The following is a 16421-nucleotide window of genomic DNA, read 5'->3' as shown; positions in this document are numbered from 1 at the left end:
TGTGTGTGTGTGTGTGTGTGTGTGGTGTGTTTGTCTGTGAGCATGTATGGGTGTGAGCATGTACGAGTGTGTGTGTGTGTGTGTGGTGTGTTTGTCTGTGAGCATGTATGGGTGTGAGCATGTACGAGTGTGTGTGTGTGTGTGTGTGGTGTGTTTGTCTGTGAGCATGTATGGGTGTGAGCATGTACGAGTGTGTGTGTGTGTGTGTGGTGTGTTTGTCTGTGAGCATGTATGGGTGTGAGCATGTACGAGTGTGTGTGTGTGTGTGTGTGTGTCTATGTTACAGACTGGCAGCTGGGGCCAGGGTTACCATGTGCTGCCCAGCTGTGGTCTCCTGGCATGGACGCCCGCAGTTAGCCAACCCAGAGCAGAGGGCAAACACAGGAGGAGGGAAGGAAGGGGCGGTGGAGAGGAGAGAGGGAGGAGAGGAGGGGTGGAGAGGAGGAGGGGGAGGAGGGAGGAGGGAGAAGAGGGAGGAGGGGTGGAGAAGAGGAGGGGGAGCAGGGAGGAGAGGAGGAGGGAGAGGAGGGGTGAAGAGGAGGAGGGGGAGCAGGGAGGAGAGGAGGAGGGAGAGGAGGGGTGAAGAGGAGGAGGGGGAGCAGGGAGGAGAGGAGGAAGGAGAGGAGGGGTGAAGAGGAGGAGGGAGAGAATGGAGGGGAGGAGGAGGGAGAGAATGGAGGAGGAGGGCAGCAGAGTATATACTGGCTTTCCTCTCTGGCTTTCTTCGAACTGAAACAACAGACACCCTTGTAACAAAGGTTGTTATACGCTGGGAGCTCACGCTGAATGGGAGGGTTGGGGAGAACACAATAAAGAGAAGGATAGTCCACCATGGGATGAACATACTCATATGTTTGTAAGTGGTCAAAGGTTTAGACGACTCCATTACTGGATTGTGGATGAAACTTTCAGCCCCCAAAAAAACCCCAGGAGAGACAAACTCCATATTCTTCCCCTACTTAAGTGGTATATTTTATTTTATTTCTGGTGTACTATCCATGGCTTTAAGATTGAGATAAATATATTTGTTTTGTCTGCGTGCGTGCAGGTGATGATCAGAAAAGGAGTAAACTGGGATCTGGTTCATTCTTCTCAGCTTTTAAGATCATCTGATGACTTTTTTGGAAGCGTGTCAAGTAACTTGAATATTGGCTGCTGAATGGAGCTATGGGTAGAGGTATGCGTGCAATTTTAAAGGACTTACCCCCCAGCTGACACACAAATACAAAAAAACTAAAACGGTTTATTTTCCAGACCAGTGCTGACTCATCATTACAGCACTATCTGCATTACAGCACAACTAGTAAATGTCCCTTTATAAAAATGAAATATTGTGGTACAGTATCCTCACAGAGGGCATAGGTCAGGCAGTGTTGTCTTATAAAGAGTAGATCATCTGAACCGACACGCTCTGTAAACTCATTAAAATCAGTGATACTGTGACTTAGGCTCTCATGGCAAAAACTTAAGCAGAATGTCTTTCAAGTTATTATTACTCTATGTTTTGAATTACGGTTGCGGTTTGCATATTTCCCTTGACCAACAACCGGACGAACATAACTGTTGTTTCTTCCATCTACATTCCCCGTACCTGGCTAAAACACAGTCTGGAAATGAGACTGAGCGCTAATTGGCGGCGTTTGTTTCAAACCGACGTTATCAGAGCAGGAATAAGTAGACTATGTCAAATCTAACAACAATCTTCTCTTCCTCTCTCTCGTATGCTTGAGGGACCACTTTGTGTTTACAGAGACTGGGTTTCACCAGTCAGGAAGTGCTTTCCATCTCATTCTTTCTGTGCCAGACTTCCTTTGAGTGACATCATCGTTTCAAACGGTTATGAAAATCAAGCACACAGACCAGTCAGCAGTCAGACTGTGAGAGTGTGTGTGTGTGTGCCCAGACAGAAAGTCACAGTGAATGCTCAGACTGTTGCCCCTAAGCAGGACAACGGAAGTGACAGAGGCGAACAGTGATTCCATCTCTATTTTGGGGACGGACCCATCGCTCATTCACTGTGGGTTTGTTTTACCTCAGCACTCTGTGAAAATACAGTGTTCCGAGATACACTAGCCACTGGTAAGTCACTTGGCCTATGTCTCAAAGCCTGTCAGTTATGGCACCTAACCCGCCAGTCTAATCCAATGGACAACTACATCCTACATGGGTCCAGGCCAACAGAGACGATAAGTACCCACATTAAACCCAATCCTCTAACAGAAGTCCTGATGACCTGGGTTAAACGCCTCTCTCAAAAGCACTGCTTCATCATTCCTATCTGAGTGACTCTCTGTAGAGTAATGGGAGACGGCAGGATGAGGAGATAATTAGTGGAAATGGAGGTTTGTTTTGGTTGTCGACCCTTCTGTTGTTGCTACCGAGTTGTGTGTTGTGTCTTTGTGCGGCCGTGCATCGCGTGTGTGTCTGTGTTTGTTTCTGTGTGTGTGTGTCTGTGTGTATTTCTGTGTGTGTGTCTGTGTGTGTTTCTGTGTGTGTTTCTCTGCATTCATCAGGAAGTGACTGTCTGCACAGTTTCTCAATGGGGGATCCGGCAAAACCAATCTGTGATGGAGGCCTATTCAACGGATATTTGTATACGTTGAAAGTCAAATTGATTTTGCCCATTAGGTTTTGGGGGCAGGGATAGACCATAGGTTGTTAGTGAGGGACGTCCCTCCTAGTGTTGTCCAGTTCCACACGGCTCCAGCAGCCCTGAAAGTGTTCACACACTGTTCTTATGGAAGGAAACAGGTGTTTTCATCCAGATGTAATCACACAATCCTTCTAGAGGTGAGAGAGAGGGAGAGAGAGAGACAGAGACAGAGGAGCATTGCTATTCTGCCAGTATTTGTGTGTGTGTGTGTGTGTGTGTTAGTATGTCTTGTGTGTGTGTGTACGATTGAAAGACAGATTTAGCACACCTGGTACAGGTATAAAAAAAAGTTAAATGATCTTTATCATTAACCTAACAAATTAGTAACCTATAAAAAAAATCTACCTTCAGAAACACACTCACCATTAGCAAGAGAAGGAAAGGGTTCGACGTCATGCTACATGTATTAAAGGCACCAGAACAGAGAGCTCAATTCCGACTACGAATCAGACACCGTTTTATTACTTCTCCTTTAACACCTCGCAATACATCAAGAAGACTAAAACTTGTTCCGAGACCGCTAAGCATAAAGACAAGGTTAAAAGAAAAACACCAAGATTAAAACATGGTTCAGCTCAAAAGTCTTTGCTGCTAAGGGGACACCATGTCACTGATCATAAATCTGACAGGGTGACGCTTTTATGCCTGTTTTTAATTGACCAGTTAAGACTGTGTGGGCCTCAAGCACAGCAGGACTCTGAGGTATTGGTGTCAGGTGGTCCTAAACGTCTCTTGCCTTTGATGAGTTTGATTCATTGCTTACATTTTGTTTTAAAACAGGAAATGACATCACATACTACTTGATTCATGTTTCTGTCAAACTGCGGGTTTACTGTATAGATAAAAAGATGTGTTTTGACAACACATTGGCACACTGGCCAGTGTTTACTCAACAAAATCAAACAAAATCTAACAAAAACTTCATCAGTAAGACTTTAAATAACTGATTATTAGCCTCTGTAGTGAAAACAAAAAAGATGCACAAAACATGATTGTAATATATTGTTTCACAATGACCATAACATGCAAAACAGGCTCAAGGAAGACCCAGTATGTGAATTCACCCCTGTAAAAATATCATCCAATCCAATGAAGTGTACTTGGAGGCCCAATCTATACAGTATAGTTGCACATGTGGATGTGAGCCCAGTAGTGTCAGAAGGTTAAGAAGTTTCAGAGCCCTTCGGAATGTTAACAGCAATCCGGCAGGAAGTAGAGTCTTTTCAGAAAGCCCCACAGAAGGAGGAAGGAGAAAATGAGAGCGAGACCGAACTAACTGTTTCTAAAGTTCAGCCAGGCAGGAACCTATAGTTTGGGGTTTCAAAGAGGGTTTTCTTCTTCGCAGAAAAGGAAAGTTGTTTGTATTCCACAGTCATTCCCAGAGCGCACCAGAAACACCATTTCGATAGAAGCTGCTAACATGAGTCATATTAACGTCCTTAAATCCTAACCGATGACCTTTCAGGGTCAAACCTAAGCAGATTCAATCGGGTTACACACTGAGTGGCAAACCACTCAGAAGCACAGTTCACAACGCTGCACAGTAAAGCTGTCATGGGGCCCTTATCTAGGTGACAGGAATACCGACATCATGCTTCCATAATCAGGGATTACCCCACAAATTAAAAAGATAAAAGACTTAAGAACTTTTAGGCCCATTGTTGTCATTTGGGATGCATAGGCCTCTAAAGGTCAAGCACATGTCGCTGTATCTGAAAACGTCAGCGTTGAAGCCTGTGGTATGTAAACAGTCACGGTTCAATCAGTTCACAGGAAATGCAGGATTGGGTCTGGTTTAATTTCTGTTCACAGCCATAGTTGCTCTTGTGCCCTACATACTGTGAGGTTCAGTGTAAAGAAACTGGCTTCAGATACACTGCAGACTCTTCTGGCGTAGATCCAAGATGTCTACCTCCTTGAGTAGGTGTTATTTCAGGAGTGGTGTAAAAAGGTTTTAAATGAGCCAGCAGTCATTTTTCATGGGAAGCCAAGCTGTCTGGAAGTTTTTCCTTTTTTTCTTGTTTAGGTACAAGCCACACGCTCTTTAATGAAGGGTGAAATCTGATACACACGTCATAAAGTGAGTTTTTTTTTTGGTCCATTCAATCACCTAAAGTACATGGCCAACACCAAGAGCTGTCATTTAAACTAATGCACATACACACACTTTCTCCCTTCCCCTTTGTCTCACACACACACACCACACACACACACACTCTCCATCCCTTCAACCCGTTAAAAAAGGAAAAACTCAAAACTTTTATGAACCGATTACGCCTTTTGTAATGAATTCAAGAAGTCGTGGCATAAAGAAACTGCAGACTGAGCAAGCTCGTACCAGGAATAGGCCTCCCCCCTCTCAGCAAGGTAGAGGACAAGGACGGAACAGCCCAAAACGACAAACCTGCAACGTTTAGAAATTCCATCTAGCTGTTTCACAGGTATCGTGTTTCACTCTCAAAACGAGCCAAAAGCAAAAAAGACAGGAACTCTTATACTCAAAATAGCTTCATAGTCGGCTTCATGAGAGTGATTTAAAAAACCTCTTTGGATATGATGAGGGGTTAAACCATCATTTGTTGTGGCATCTCTGTGAATGGTCATTATTGGGCTGTTACGTTCAATGCTACTAATGACAAATGCAGACAGTTTGGGGGCTGTGGGAACAGCAAACAACCCAACCGCTAAAGCTGCGTTCAAGAATGCAGTCTTTCACAGGATGAGCGTTTCTTACTCCTGAACATTTTTTGGGGGGGGAAACTGCCGCATTCTACTTCACTCTGTACATCCTCGTGGTTTAAGGTGATAGGCAAGGTGCTTGGCACTCCAGCCAAACTGACCTCTGATCAGTTTCAGAGAGTGAAACTCCGTACTCCCGAGGCAGTTAAGAGGCAGACTTCAGACTGAGTAACGCGACTCGATGTGATTAGTGACATGCCAGGTAGCCTGGCTCCTGATAAGTGGAGCCAGGGAGCCTTGCTCCTGATAGGTGGAGCCGGGTTTGACTTGCGTTACCTTGAGAAGAGCCCGCCCCCCCCCCCCCCAGCTCAGCTAGTTCAAATAAACACAAGCCTGTTCAACCGACAGCACTGACAGATATGAACCGTCTGACTCTGGCTGTGTCAACAAAGACAGGCAGGCTGGAGTATACTGTGGTTGGCTACCAGAAGTAGACCAAAGTGGTCTACGCTAGGGCTGCTGAACACTGTTCCTGGACACTACCGTCCTGTAGGTTTTGATTCCAACCACAACTCAGCACACCTGTTTCTAATAATGATCTGGTTGATAAGCGACTGAGAACTAAAGAAATTCACCTTTAGTTGTGCAGTAATCCTATTTTATGATTCAGGAATTATCTGAAAAAAAAAAAAAATAGAAAAATGAACCCGTGGTGAAATGTAAAACTCCTGCAAGGTGAGTATGATCTAATCGAAATTCTGGTGTTCACACTGTTGGGCACACATCCTTTGTTGGTGAGGAAAGTTTAGCTCCTTGTCAAATGTCCTTTCCTTTAAGACTGGGGCCTTTGTTTCAATGGAGATTAGCAGAGAGATATGAAGGCAGGCAGGCAGATATTTGAGACTATTGTGTGAGCCTGCTCTTGGTAGAGTGTTCTCTCTCAAAGCCAACTGCAACTCAAGCCCCACAGATAGCTGTTATCACGCCTTTAGAATGGCCACTAACAACATAACACTACCGATTACACCTCTTAACACCTGAGGGGAATCGCTCTTTAAAACATTAACCACTCCCACACAAACACGTCATCTGTGTAAAGATAGCCAACTTTTCCAACTGTCAAGCGATAACCGACAGGGCCTGAGATGGCTGGCTTGGGGTGTGACTCATGGAACAACACTCTCTCAGGTGTAACACCTGCATCATTGGGAGGGAGTGGAGGAGGACGTCATACTGGTTTCACAGATAAAACTGTCTGCTTTCACAGTTCACGTTCCTTGTTCATTCCTTCTTACCTTGTCAATTAATTGCAAACGGCGGAATTTCCATTGCAATATGTGATAAACCATAGTTTCAATCAGTTTCAGTCCTATTTTTTAAATTTGATTTAAAGAAAAAAAAACATGCATATAAAGCAGTTATTGGAGTAAGAACACAGGTAAAATGTACTGCTTGACATACAGAACACACTTAATATTAAAACATACTGTATTATAAAAATTACAACGTGAAAGACAAGAGAATGTCATTATAATGCACATCTATTACAATCAACATTGTTGACTTCTTGGTAAGTGCAGTTATATACCTGTATGGTGTTTATACATCAACAAGTTGCCATTGTGAGCCAATACCATGTTCATAGACAGCATCCCCCACTTATGTAGGTTTCCTATATACTTTGCAGCTATTTTTAGCAATATAAAGGGACCTCTTCTCAGAGGAAACTTGAAAAAAGGTACGGAAATGCCACAGTTCTACTGGGAGCGACTCCAAACTGCATTACCACCGCTGCATTTCCCACATCTCAATGGCCAGTAGTCAATGTATTGAAATTATTATTTTTTGTGTAGAGCATAGTATAACACGGAAGGTAGTTTGTGTGTGAACATGTTTTACAGTTCACAAAAACAAATTGCCAATGATTAACCAGTTACAATGCACGCAATTACTTTTTTTGTTTTGCGAGCTAAAGTTTAGAGGCAACTTACCTCAGTAAAAAAATTGTCCATCGCCCTTGACGTTAATCCTCACGGATCAGTGTATGCAAATAGCGCATCAAATGCATGTGTCTGTGTTCAGAGTTCTGGAATTGACAAGAGTTTTAGTCCATGTTGAAGAAGAGCTGAGGTTTAGGGACAAGGAGCTGGACGAATGTGCTGTTCAAGTCTTTTGTTTAAATGGATTACAGTTGTGGCAAAACACCATATGTCCATAGAATCTTCAGGGAGCGATGACTTCGGTTCTCCTCTATAAAAACGCAACTGTAGTTGCGCTCGAGCAATTTGTGTTCTCACCAATTGCTGGGCGCTGAGCACTTGGTCTGCCGGTCATGCACACGTTCGTAAATAGTCAAACGTGCTCAAGTTAAGTATAAGTGGCGAGCCAAGTTTGGAGCGACTCCACCGGTAGATACCGTAGCTCCACCCAGCAGGCACAGTTTGGCGTGGTATGGAAGGCTAATATCAGGGACAGCCTCACTTACTCCGCCTGCTGTCCCGAGAGGAATTTGAACCCCTATCCCTGAAACAACAGGCCGTCTCATCCTCAAAGAAAACACCTCATAAAAAGTGGCTAAATAGACGTTGATGTTGCAGTAAAAAAAAAAAAAAAGCGAAATAAGCACGCGCCAATTGATAGGCTACTTATAGAGGATAATGATGACAGTCACGCTTTTTATCCGAATATTTAATAATCATGTTTAGTTGAAATTCTTCTACTTTTTTTCTCATTAAAGTGTAAGGCTACTATAAGAAGTCCCTCTATGGTGTTAAAGCTCAATTCCTTTAGGAAACGGTCTACGAAATAAAATATTCTTCCACTTAGGACCCATGAGATGCCATGGGTCTAATGAGTATTTCACAAATTACAGGCTAGGGGAGGAGCCGTCCCGAAGGGCACCATTCAAGTTAAATCAGATAATGATTAGTTAATAACATGCACTTACAAAGCCTTCTCCTTAAACCTGTTGTTTTTTTCCACGGTGTATAAGAGTAGAAACTTTGTCGAAACGTCTTATCGAGGCCTAATTGAATTTCTCCAGGGTGTCTTTAACGTCTTTTTCGAGTTGTTATAAAGAAGACTATCTCGAACCCCCGCTATTTTAGCCACAGGCTGCCGACAGAGCGTATGAATTCATCACCTTCCCAGCCTCATTCTTGTGAGAGTTGTTAGTCTGTCTCGAGCCCTTTGACCCACCAGCCACATTTCTAATAAAGGTTAACTCCCCCCATGGCCTGCAACAATTATTTAACTATAGCCTGAGGTTCATTGGACCACATTGCTGCTAATGCGTTTGGCATGTTTAGCTGCTGGTTTGTTTTGTTGACTGTCTATGTGTTGAATCAATGGCTGGCTGAACAATGTTCTTTCCAGCTTTTTAAAAATGTATATAATCACATCTCTTGGCAAATTGGTTGTTGCCTGGTTGTTGATGGTGAAAACATTGACACCTCGTTCCCAGATGGAATTGAGTTGTCTTTTGTTTGTCGCCCTCAAAAACACTTTTGTCCTTGTTGTAGTGTCACTTTAACTGCTTTGCTTTAGGGTAGGACCATCTCCAAGGTGTCCAAGACACAAAACCACTTTATAAAGGTCAGTGAACTGGACAATGTTTCTCTGCTTACCTTCCCCTCCTCCTCTCAACAAGTCAAATCACACAACTTCCCATGAATGACAGTGTCTAAGCTTAGCAAGGTTGACAAGGAGGGCATGTCACCTTAAGATTAGAGCCCACCTGAAAGGCCTTGAGGCCCACCATCGAAGAGACACTTAAGAAATGATCAACTTCTCAGTCTTGCCTTTACCTATTGGGGATGGTCTACTCAGTGAATTGTTGAGGAGATTGGTTGAGATTTTGCCCTGCAGGTCATCCTTCTCTGGGGTCAGGGGCCTCTAGTGTGTATTCTCCTAAATCTGTGTATACACAGCAGGTAACACTGGGGAACCGGGTTCAAATCCAGTCCTAACTCTAACCCTAAATCTAACCACTCTGCTACAACTGGGTGCTTAACCTCAGTGCTGAACCCTTGCGTTCCAGATTCAAATTGTCACATCCCAAATCACTGACTCAGATGTAGTTAATCGGAGCTAGTTACAGGATGTATTTATTTACCAATCACCAATCACATAGTTACATGAACCTTCACTTCATCAAGTTGCTGTCTGAGGTTAGATGATCAATGGTAACAATAGTGTCCTTGTAGGACAGGCTTAAAGTTTGCAAGGAAGGACAAGGACAAGATTAAAGTATTGAAAGAATATATCAAAGCAGACATATTTAGCCCTTGGAACAGTTACAGTAAATGACTTCAGAAGCACGTGGGATGAATGCATCTCTAGTCTACATCTAAAGCCTCCCCTTGCTAACTCGGCGTCTCCCAAACAGGAAGAGGAAGACAAACATTTCCTGCAACCATTTTAGACTTCTTCTCCCAGAGATGCCAGATAAGAGATTCATCCGCCTCTTAGCCGGGTTCCCATCGTGTGTCAGTGGTGAAGCCAAGAGAGACTTCCTCAGCTCATCATAGGGAAGGAGAAGAGAGAAACTGAAGTAAAAAAAAAAAAGAAAGCTACAAAAGGCTAGTTTAACCCTTGTGTTCTCCTCGGGTCATTCTGACCCATCAGTCATTGTGACCCACCGTTGTTTGCAACAACTTTACCGCATACAAAAACAAAATGAAGCATTTTCTTTTAATCGTTGGGCTGTCTCAGACCCCCCACATTGCGAAGGTGAAAAGAAAATTAGTTTTATTTGCTTTTGTATAGGGTAAAATTGGGTAAACACAACGATGGTTCGTTATGAACCTTTTGGTCATGTGACCCGAAGGCAGCACGAGGGTTAAAAGGAAGATTCCCAGAGGAGGTGGGAAAGATGGAGAGACGAGTGAGTTCAACTCAAAGGAAATTAGATGGAGAGAAAGAGAGAGAGAGAGGGAAAGAGAGTAATTACTCGCTCTCATGGGTGTCACCCCCACTCCCTACGATTACCGAGGCCAATGATGACACATCAACCGACGAGAGATATGATGATTAACCCCCTGCCAGCCATAGGGTAAGGTTGAAGTGTCAGGAAACCGTGAAAGGTGGAACTAAGTCTTGAAGTAACAGAGAACAAGACAGGTTGATCTAACTATGGAGACATCAAGGCATGTCTGTGGAAACGCGTGAAAGCAACTGAATATGAGGTGAAAGACATGGAACTAAATCCTAGATCCCACCAGCACCGAACAATTTAAAACGAGCATGAGGATCGAGTGAAAGTTTGTGAAGTCAACAAAATGTCTTGACATGTTTACACACTCACTGGACCACTTATTAATGATCAAATACAGTTTACATCCAGAAGCCAGCTGTGATTCTTACACTGTCAACTGAATATTACCCTCAAAGAAAGACTCACTAGCACCAAGAGAATCCCTCGGAAACTCCCAACATTAAAATGCTTTTTGAGGTTTGTCTTTAATCTCTTAAAGTGCAGTTCCTGAAACGGCCTTGAGCTTTAACTTCTGTGAAGTTTTATCAAAATGAATGATGGATGTTCTAGAACACATCAACATAAAAGGAAGCCTTCTGTCTTCTGTTTGGTATACAGGTCCCCCCCCAAAAAGTTCAGTGAGTATAAGTGTTCTCTTTGGCATTTCTCCAACAGCTGCTGTGGCCTTGGCAACGCATCAAACCACCTGTTGAATTGGATTCTCATTCAACCCAGAGAGCAGCTTTGATGAGTGGAGATACTGGCTGGACTACTAACCGTGTGTGTGTGTGTGTGTGTGTGTGTGTGTGTGTGTGTGTGTGTGTGTGTGTGTGTGTGTGTGTGTGTGTGTGTGTGTGTGTGTGTGTGTGTGTGTGTGTGTGTGTGTGTGTGTGTGTGTGTGTGTGTGTTTCATTCAGGGCACACATGCTGAATGTCCTCTCACAAAATGACGTTAGGATATACACCCAAACCCAGCTTTCACGATGGAGACATACAAATGTAGGTTTGCGCACACACGCACGCTCACACACACACACAATCACACACATTGACTTGTGGCCTGTTAAAATTATGCTGTGATTACATTTCTTCACACCTATTACCCATAAGCCACTGAACTCTGTGAGAACCGCTATCAACAGAAAGTGAGTATTGTATGTAAAGGGAGATTGTGGTTCTGGACATTCACTTCAGTGAGACATGGCGGAGAATGGCACATCAGTTTAATTTCCTTACCAAGAAGATGTGATAATGCTTCTTCAATTCGCTTACAGCCTACTTTAAGGAAGATGGTGACTATTGAGGTGACTTAAGTAAAACAACATGTTATTTTGGTGATTGGGGGTTGTAATTACAGTCACGGGCGCCGTATAGGGGGGGAATGCTAGGACGATTCTAAGGGCCCCTGACTGACAGGGGCCCCCCAAAATAGAAAAACTAATAGAAATATATAAATATATAAATATATATATTTTCTTTTTCATGGGGCCCCAAATTCCTGGTGGTGCACCTGATTACAGTATACTGTCCCGTAAAAGAACAGTTGTACTGAGGTACATGAGAGGGGAAAAAATCGATCAGGACAGTCTTTTGTTTTACAGAGCAAAGCAGTGGTGTTGGAGAAACACAGGCTCGGGTTGCACCAGGTCATTTTCTAACGTCTTCCATGCCGCTTTTTGACCTCGCACTAATCCCAGCCTACTTCCTGTTGAAAGGACTCCGGAATGTGCGGCATTCCGGCATGTGCTCCAGTTCCTCACCCTGGAAAGTTGTTCTAGTTCTGTCATAGCAGCTGAGACAGCAGCATTCCCTGTTTCCCTGTTCGTTTTTTTTTTTAGGAGACTAGAGGAACACTGTCCACCGATGTATTCAGGGCATGAATTTGATGATGGAAATCTTAGCGTGTTGAGTAGATAGCAGTTATTGGATTGATGCCGTCTATGAGTATTTTGGAGATGTCTGGAAACTGGCTAACAGTGGGTTATGCTGCCTGTGTCATTTTTGCCCTTTGGGTTTGACTTTATTTGTTTCGACTGAAGTCTTTGGGTATAGCGCAGTCTAGTGGCCGTTAATTGTACTATCGGTATTGACGGCAAAATAAGAGGTATTTCATAGGTTATTAATTAAAACATATAACAACAAACGTTTAGGGGTTCTTGTTGGTGGTTTTGCCTTTAATTTAACCAGAATTTGCTAGATATTGAGGTTACAAACATAATCTCGCGTGAAATTGTATATTATAGGCTATTCCAATCTTCAATTTAAATGCTTTCAATCAAACTTTATCTATCTATGCGAAATAACACTAGTTATTAAACACTAGTTATTAAAAGTTTGTGTGTCGATATATATATATATATATATATATATATATATATATATATATATATATATATATATATATATATATATATATATATATATAATGATGATGACAGGGGGCGCAAGGAGTCAAAGACACAGCAGTAACGCTAGTGATTCTGGGTTTAAGGACTTCCCTTAAACGAATACATTTTACACATAGACATATTCTCTGTGAATACATTGTAGATAGTCCTGGAAAAGATTATTGAATCAGGAAGTGAAAAGTATACAGCCCAACTGTAATCTAATGACAAAGATGGAGACGAGGCCTACATTAGGCAACATGTTCACCATGGAGTAATTTTAATAATTCGCTTCGAGTTAGTGGATTAGGAGACTGGCCAATGTATCCTATTAATTTAGTTATTAACTGAGATCATAGTGAATGAAGGGTATTCATAGCGCTAGATATAAGCACTACTCATTCCATTGGGTTGAAGAATCGCCCCAGCTGCACCGCCACCTTATGAGCGAGAATAGTGTGTGTGTGTGTGTGTGTGTGTGTGTGTGTGTGTGTGTGTGTGTGTGTGCGCGCGTGTGTGTATTGTGCGTACGTGCGCGCGGCGCCGGGGAAATGCAGAGCGAGCCAAGCAGAGCACTACCGTAATAGGCACAAGCCACCACGCGCACAGGCGAAGCCGCTTGAAAAAACACACCAGCCACTTACTGCAAGGAGCGCTTTGTAACTTCACCACTAACGGTAAGATGCATTGATATTGTCGCGATTTAATCTAGTTTTCTTTCACAGATTATTGTGAAAAAAAGATAATTTAAACTGTTATCTGTTTGGCCATTTCTGTTTTTCACCTTTCCATTTGGATAGCTGATGCGCGCGCTGGATAAAAGAGCGCATTTGAAAGAAATTAAACACCTAACTGATTGACATGACAATATTGTAAAAAAGAATGTAGACAAAACCTAGATATTTAGTGACCTGATTTGAGTTTTTTTTTATCTCATGCAATTCTAAAGACAAAATTGTCAGGATAAAGGGGTGTGTCTCTTTCTCATGCAGTGTCTGGAAAAAAATATACCCCCACAAGTGGGCCTATTTGAAAATTGCTATTAGCCTCCATGTTTGTCAGTGCTTTAACTATATAAAGACGAGCAATCGGTCGGATTGTACTCCAGGCGCTTGAATATGGAACATATAATGTGAGTGAGCACTCCAAATAAGACGAATTGGTCAACAACAACAAAATAAAACAAAAAATCACCATTGTATAAGAGATATTGTAACATCTTTCTTAGTGGAAGTCACATAATCGCAGAATATTCTACGCCCCACCTCTTTGTGTCTGTGCGGAGGTGTGACACATTTGGCTGCACTAGGGCTATACACACTCTGTGACACACACACACACACACACACGCACTAACACGCACACTTAACACTGTTTTTAGTACAACCGAATTGTCACAGCAACCGTGAATTATTGATTCAAACATTCATTTATTTTATGAAAATACACCTTAGAAGGATGCTCGCTCCTCTTATAACATATTGGGTCTGGGGGCGGCAGAGAGGAGGTGATGGGGGGGGGGGGGGGGGGGTTGCAAGGGGAGGATTGCTCAATCTAAATACATTTTCCATGCTCGCTCATAATACACATTGTAATTTTCACGTCTGATTAGGGAAATACGATATAATCTCATACGTACAGATGAGTGTTCACTTCGAATCACCAAAACACATGGGTTTGAAGGGAACTTCGATCTGTAATTGCTGGGTTCTTTGTTTCCTTGGGACGCATGCGCAGTACATTTAGGGTGTGGAAGCGCGATATGCCACCTTGCCTATCAATTGCTTGTGGCGCGTAGGCTGTACTGTTACTTGTTGTAGAGCGGGAAAGGGAATTCTGCGTTTACCGACTACAGTTTACCGTTTGTTACTACATGTATGCCGGTTTATCATACATGTAACCTACAATGAGCCGTGTAGTGTGACTGGGGTTTGATTGTGCGCTTTGCGAAATGAAATAAATGTTAAAATGAGTGATAGCCTACTAGGAACATCGAGGGGTCGAAAATATTTATTGTGCTTGGTTTATTTTAGGGCGATGGTGACGAATGATTGGTTATAATTACATTCTAATACTGCCATGCTAAGTCATAAGCTATTCGCTGCAGCATATCGCTGTCTGGACGATACGCACATCCGACTATTGGAAAACATTGTCGCTGTGCCATTATGGCGTTCAGATTTGATTAAGTTATGAATGTATGATTAGATGGGTGACTCATCCTGTGTGGTTTGCGGTGTGGATCACCGTTGGGGTTCTGAAATGGGACTAATGCAAGAGCCGTAGTTAAGCGTTTGCATTGTTTTTCTCACCTGTAGACTATACGCGTTACTTAATATCATAAATCTTTTTACAGGCCATCGTTCAACTATGATGATGATGATAACAGTTAGCTGGAGGGTTTAGCAGATCCTGCAGTGAAGATTAAATTCCGCGGAGGAAGTAATGATTAAAAAAAAAACGATGTCTCCTTTGTTCAGTTGCCAATGAATGGGATTATCTGGATCACTTTCATATAATACCATTTCTGTCTTAATTAAATCAAGCTCTACCCATGATGCTATAGTTTTACAATCGCATCGCAGAAAAAGATGAACACTTTTACAATCCGGCACAAAGATGGGAAGAATATACTTTTTCACACATGGGTGAACAATTGTGTTTGTTATGTGTGGTATATATATATATTTTTTTTTATATAAAATAAATAAATAAATAAATATATATATATATATATATATATATATACATACATACATACATACATACATACATACACACACACACACACACACACACACACGCCACGTATAGGCGACCGATGTCAGTCATGTGACCTGTGAATGCGAACGTGGTCAACATGTAGTAGGACTTGTGGCACCTAATCAACTGCTCAGTTGGCCTCGCCTGGCAGTCACTAGGACCCTCATAGTTCAACCCTCAACACAAGTCTTCCAACAAGTAGGGCAGGTTCAACTATGGCTGAGATTGATTGGTGTTGTCATAAGGATAAACCCCTGATTGTGGGCAAGTTATTCTAGTTATTCATTCAATATCCTGATCAATGTAATATCCTGATCAATGTAAGGACAAATGAAAGGGAAATTCAATACAATGTATACGTGTTTGCCGTTAGCCATTCTGAAACAGGAAAGGGTTATGATAATTAAAGTATCTTCTTGGTTAATCTCTCCCTTCCACTCCTTATGGAACGGTGCCAAATCCACTAGTGCTCTGATTGATCCTTTTTGCATTTTAAATATGTTTTTGTCTTTGACACATTGAAATACAAATAGCCTACTCATATGTCGATATATCTGGTGTAATGTGTTTTTACATGTAGTCATGAGACAAACTTTACAGCCACAAATTCGAAATACCCTGGTAAAACTTGCTAAATTAGATTTGATTTTGGTACAAATAAATGGACTACGTTTCCTACAACAGACTTTTGTTGGAGATAAAAAGGTTCAAATGTTTTTTTTTTAAAGCTACATTGATGGTAAATGTGACTTCCTATGACAGTGAAAAGAAGGAAAAAAAAAAAAAGTGAGATAAGGTTTTTTTTTTCTGCTTCAGCCAGCACACTCATGCTTGCAACATAACAGCAATGCAACATGTTCTGTTCCTCGCCTTCGCACTCTTTTCCCTCAGCACCATCTGTCGCATTAGGCTCTTGTCTTCCAAGAAATTGACTCAAACTGAAGCTGACGTTGCTATTGGTGGC

The 16421-nt window shown here is 42.3% G+C and overlaps 2 protein-coding genes across 3 annotated transcripts in view; one reads left to right on the top strand and one right to left on the bottom strand.

Moving 5' to 3' along the window:
• myo10 (myosin X) overlaps nucleotides 1-7662 on the bottom strand; it is a 79171-nt gene extending 71509 nt beyond the window's left edge. The window contains exon 1 of the mRNA XM_084707122.1: nucleotides 7324-7662. Within this exon, the coding sequence (XP_084563248.1) occupies nucleotides 7324-7344 (21 nt within the window). The 5' untranslated portion in view covers nucleotides 7345-7662. The remainder of the gene's footprint in view (nucleotides 1-7323) is intronic.
• basp1 (brain abundant, membrane attached signal protein 1) overlaps nucleotides 5800-16421 on the top strand; it is a 32108-nt gene continuing 21486 nt past the window's right edge. Inside the window, exon 1 of one of the 2 annotated variants that reach the window (XM_084707121.1) lies at nucleotides 5800-6067. The gene's annotated coding sequence lies outside the window, so the exon portion shown is untranslated. Of the gene's footprint in view, nucleotides 6068-13281; nucleotides 13372-16421 lie in introns of those variants that run through there. The other variant, XM_084707120.1, reaches the window with a different exon arrangement.

The sequence above is a fragment of the Hypomesus nipponensis genome, chromosome 10, assembly GCF_054491055.1.
Source record: "Hypomesus nipponensis isolate SF chromosome 10, ASM5449105v1, whole genome shotgun sequence".
Classification (NCBI taxonomy): Eukaryota; Metazoa; Chordata; class Actinopteri; order Osmeriformes; family Osmeridae; genus Hypomesus; species Hypomesus nipponensis.
The sequence above is the reverse complement of the archived record's forward strand: the minus strand, read 5'-3'. Positions and strand labels throughout refer to the sequence as shown.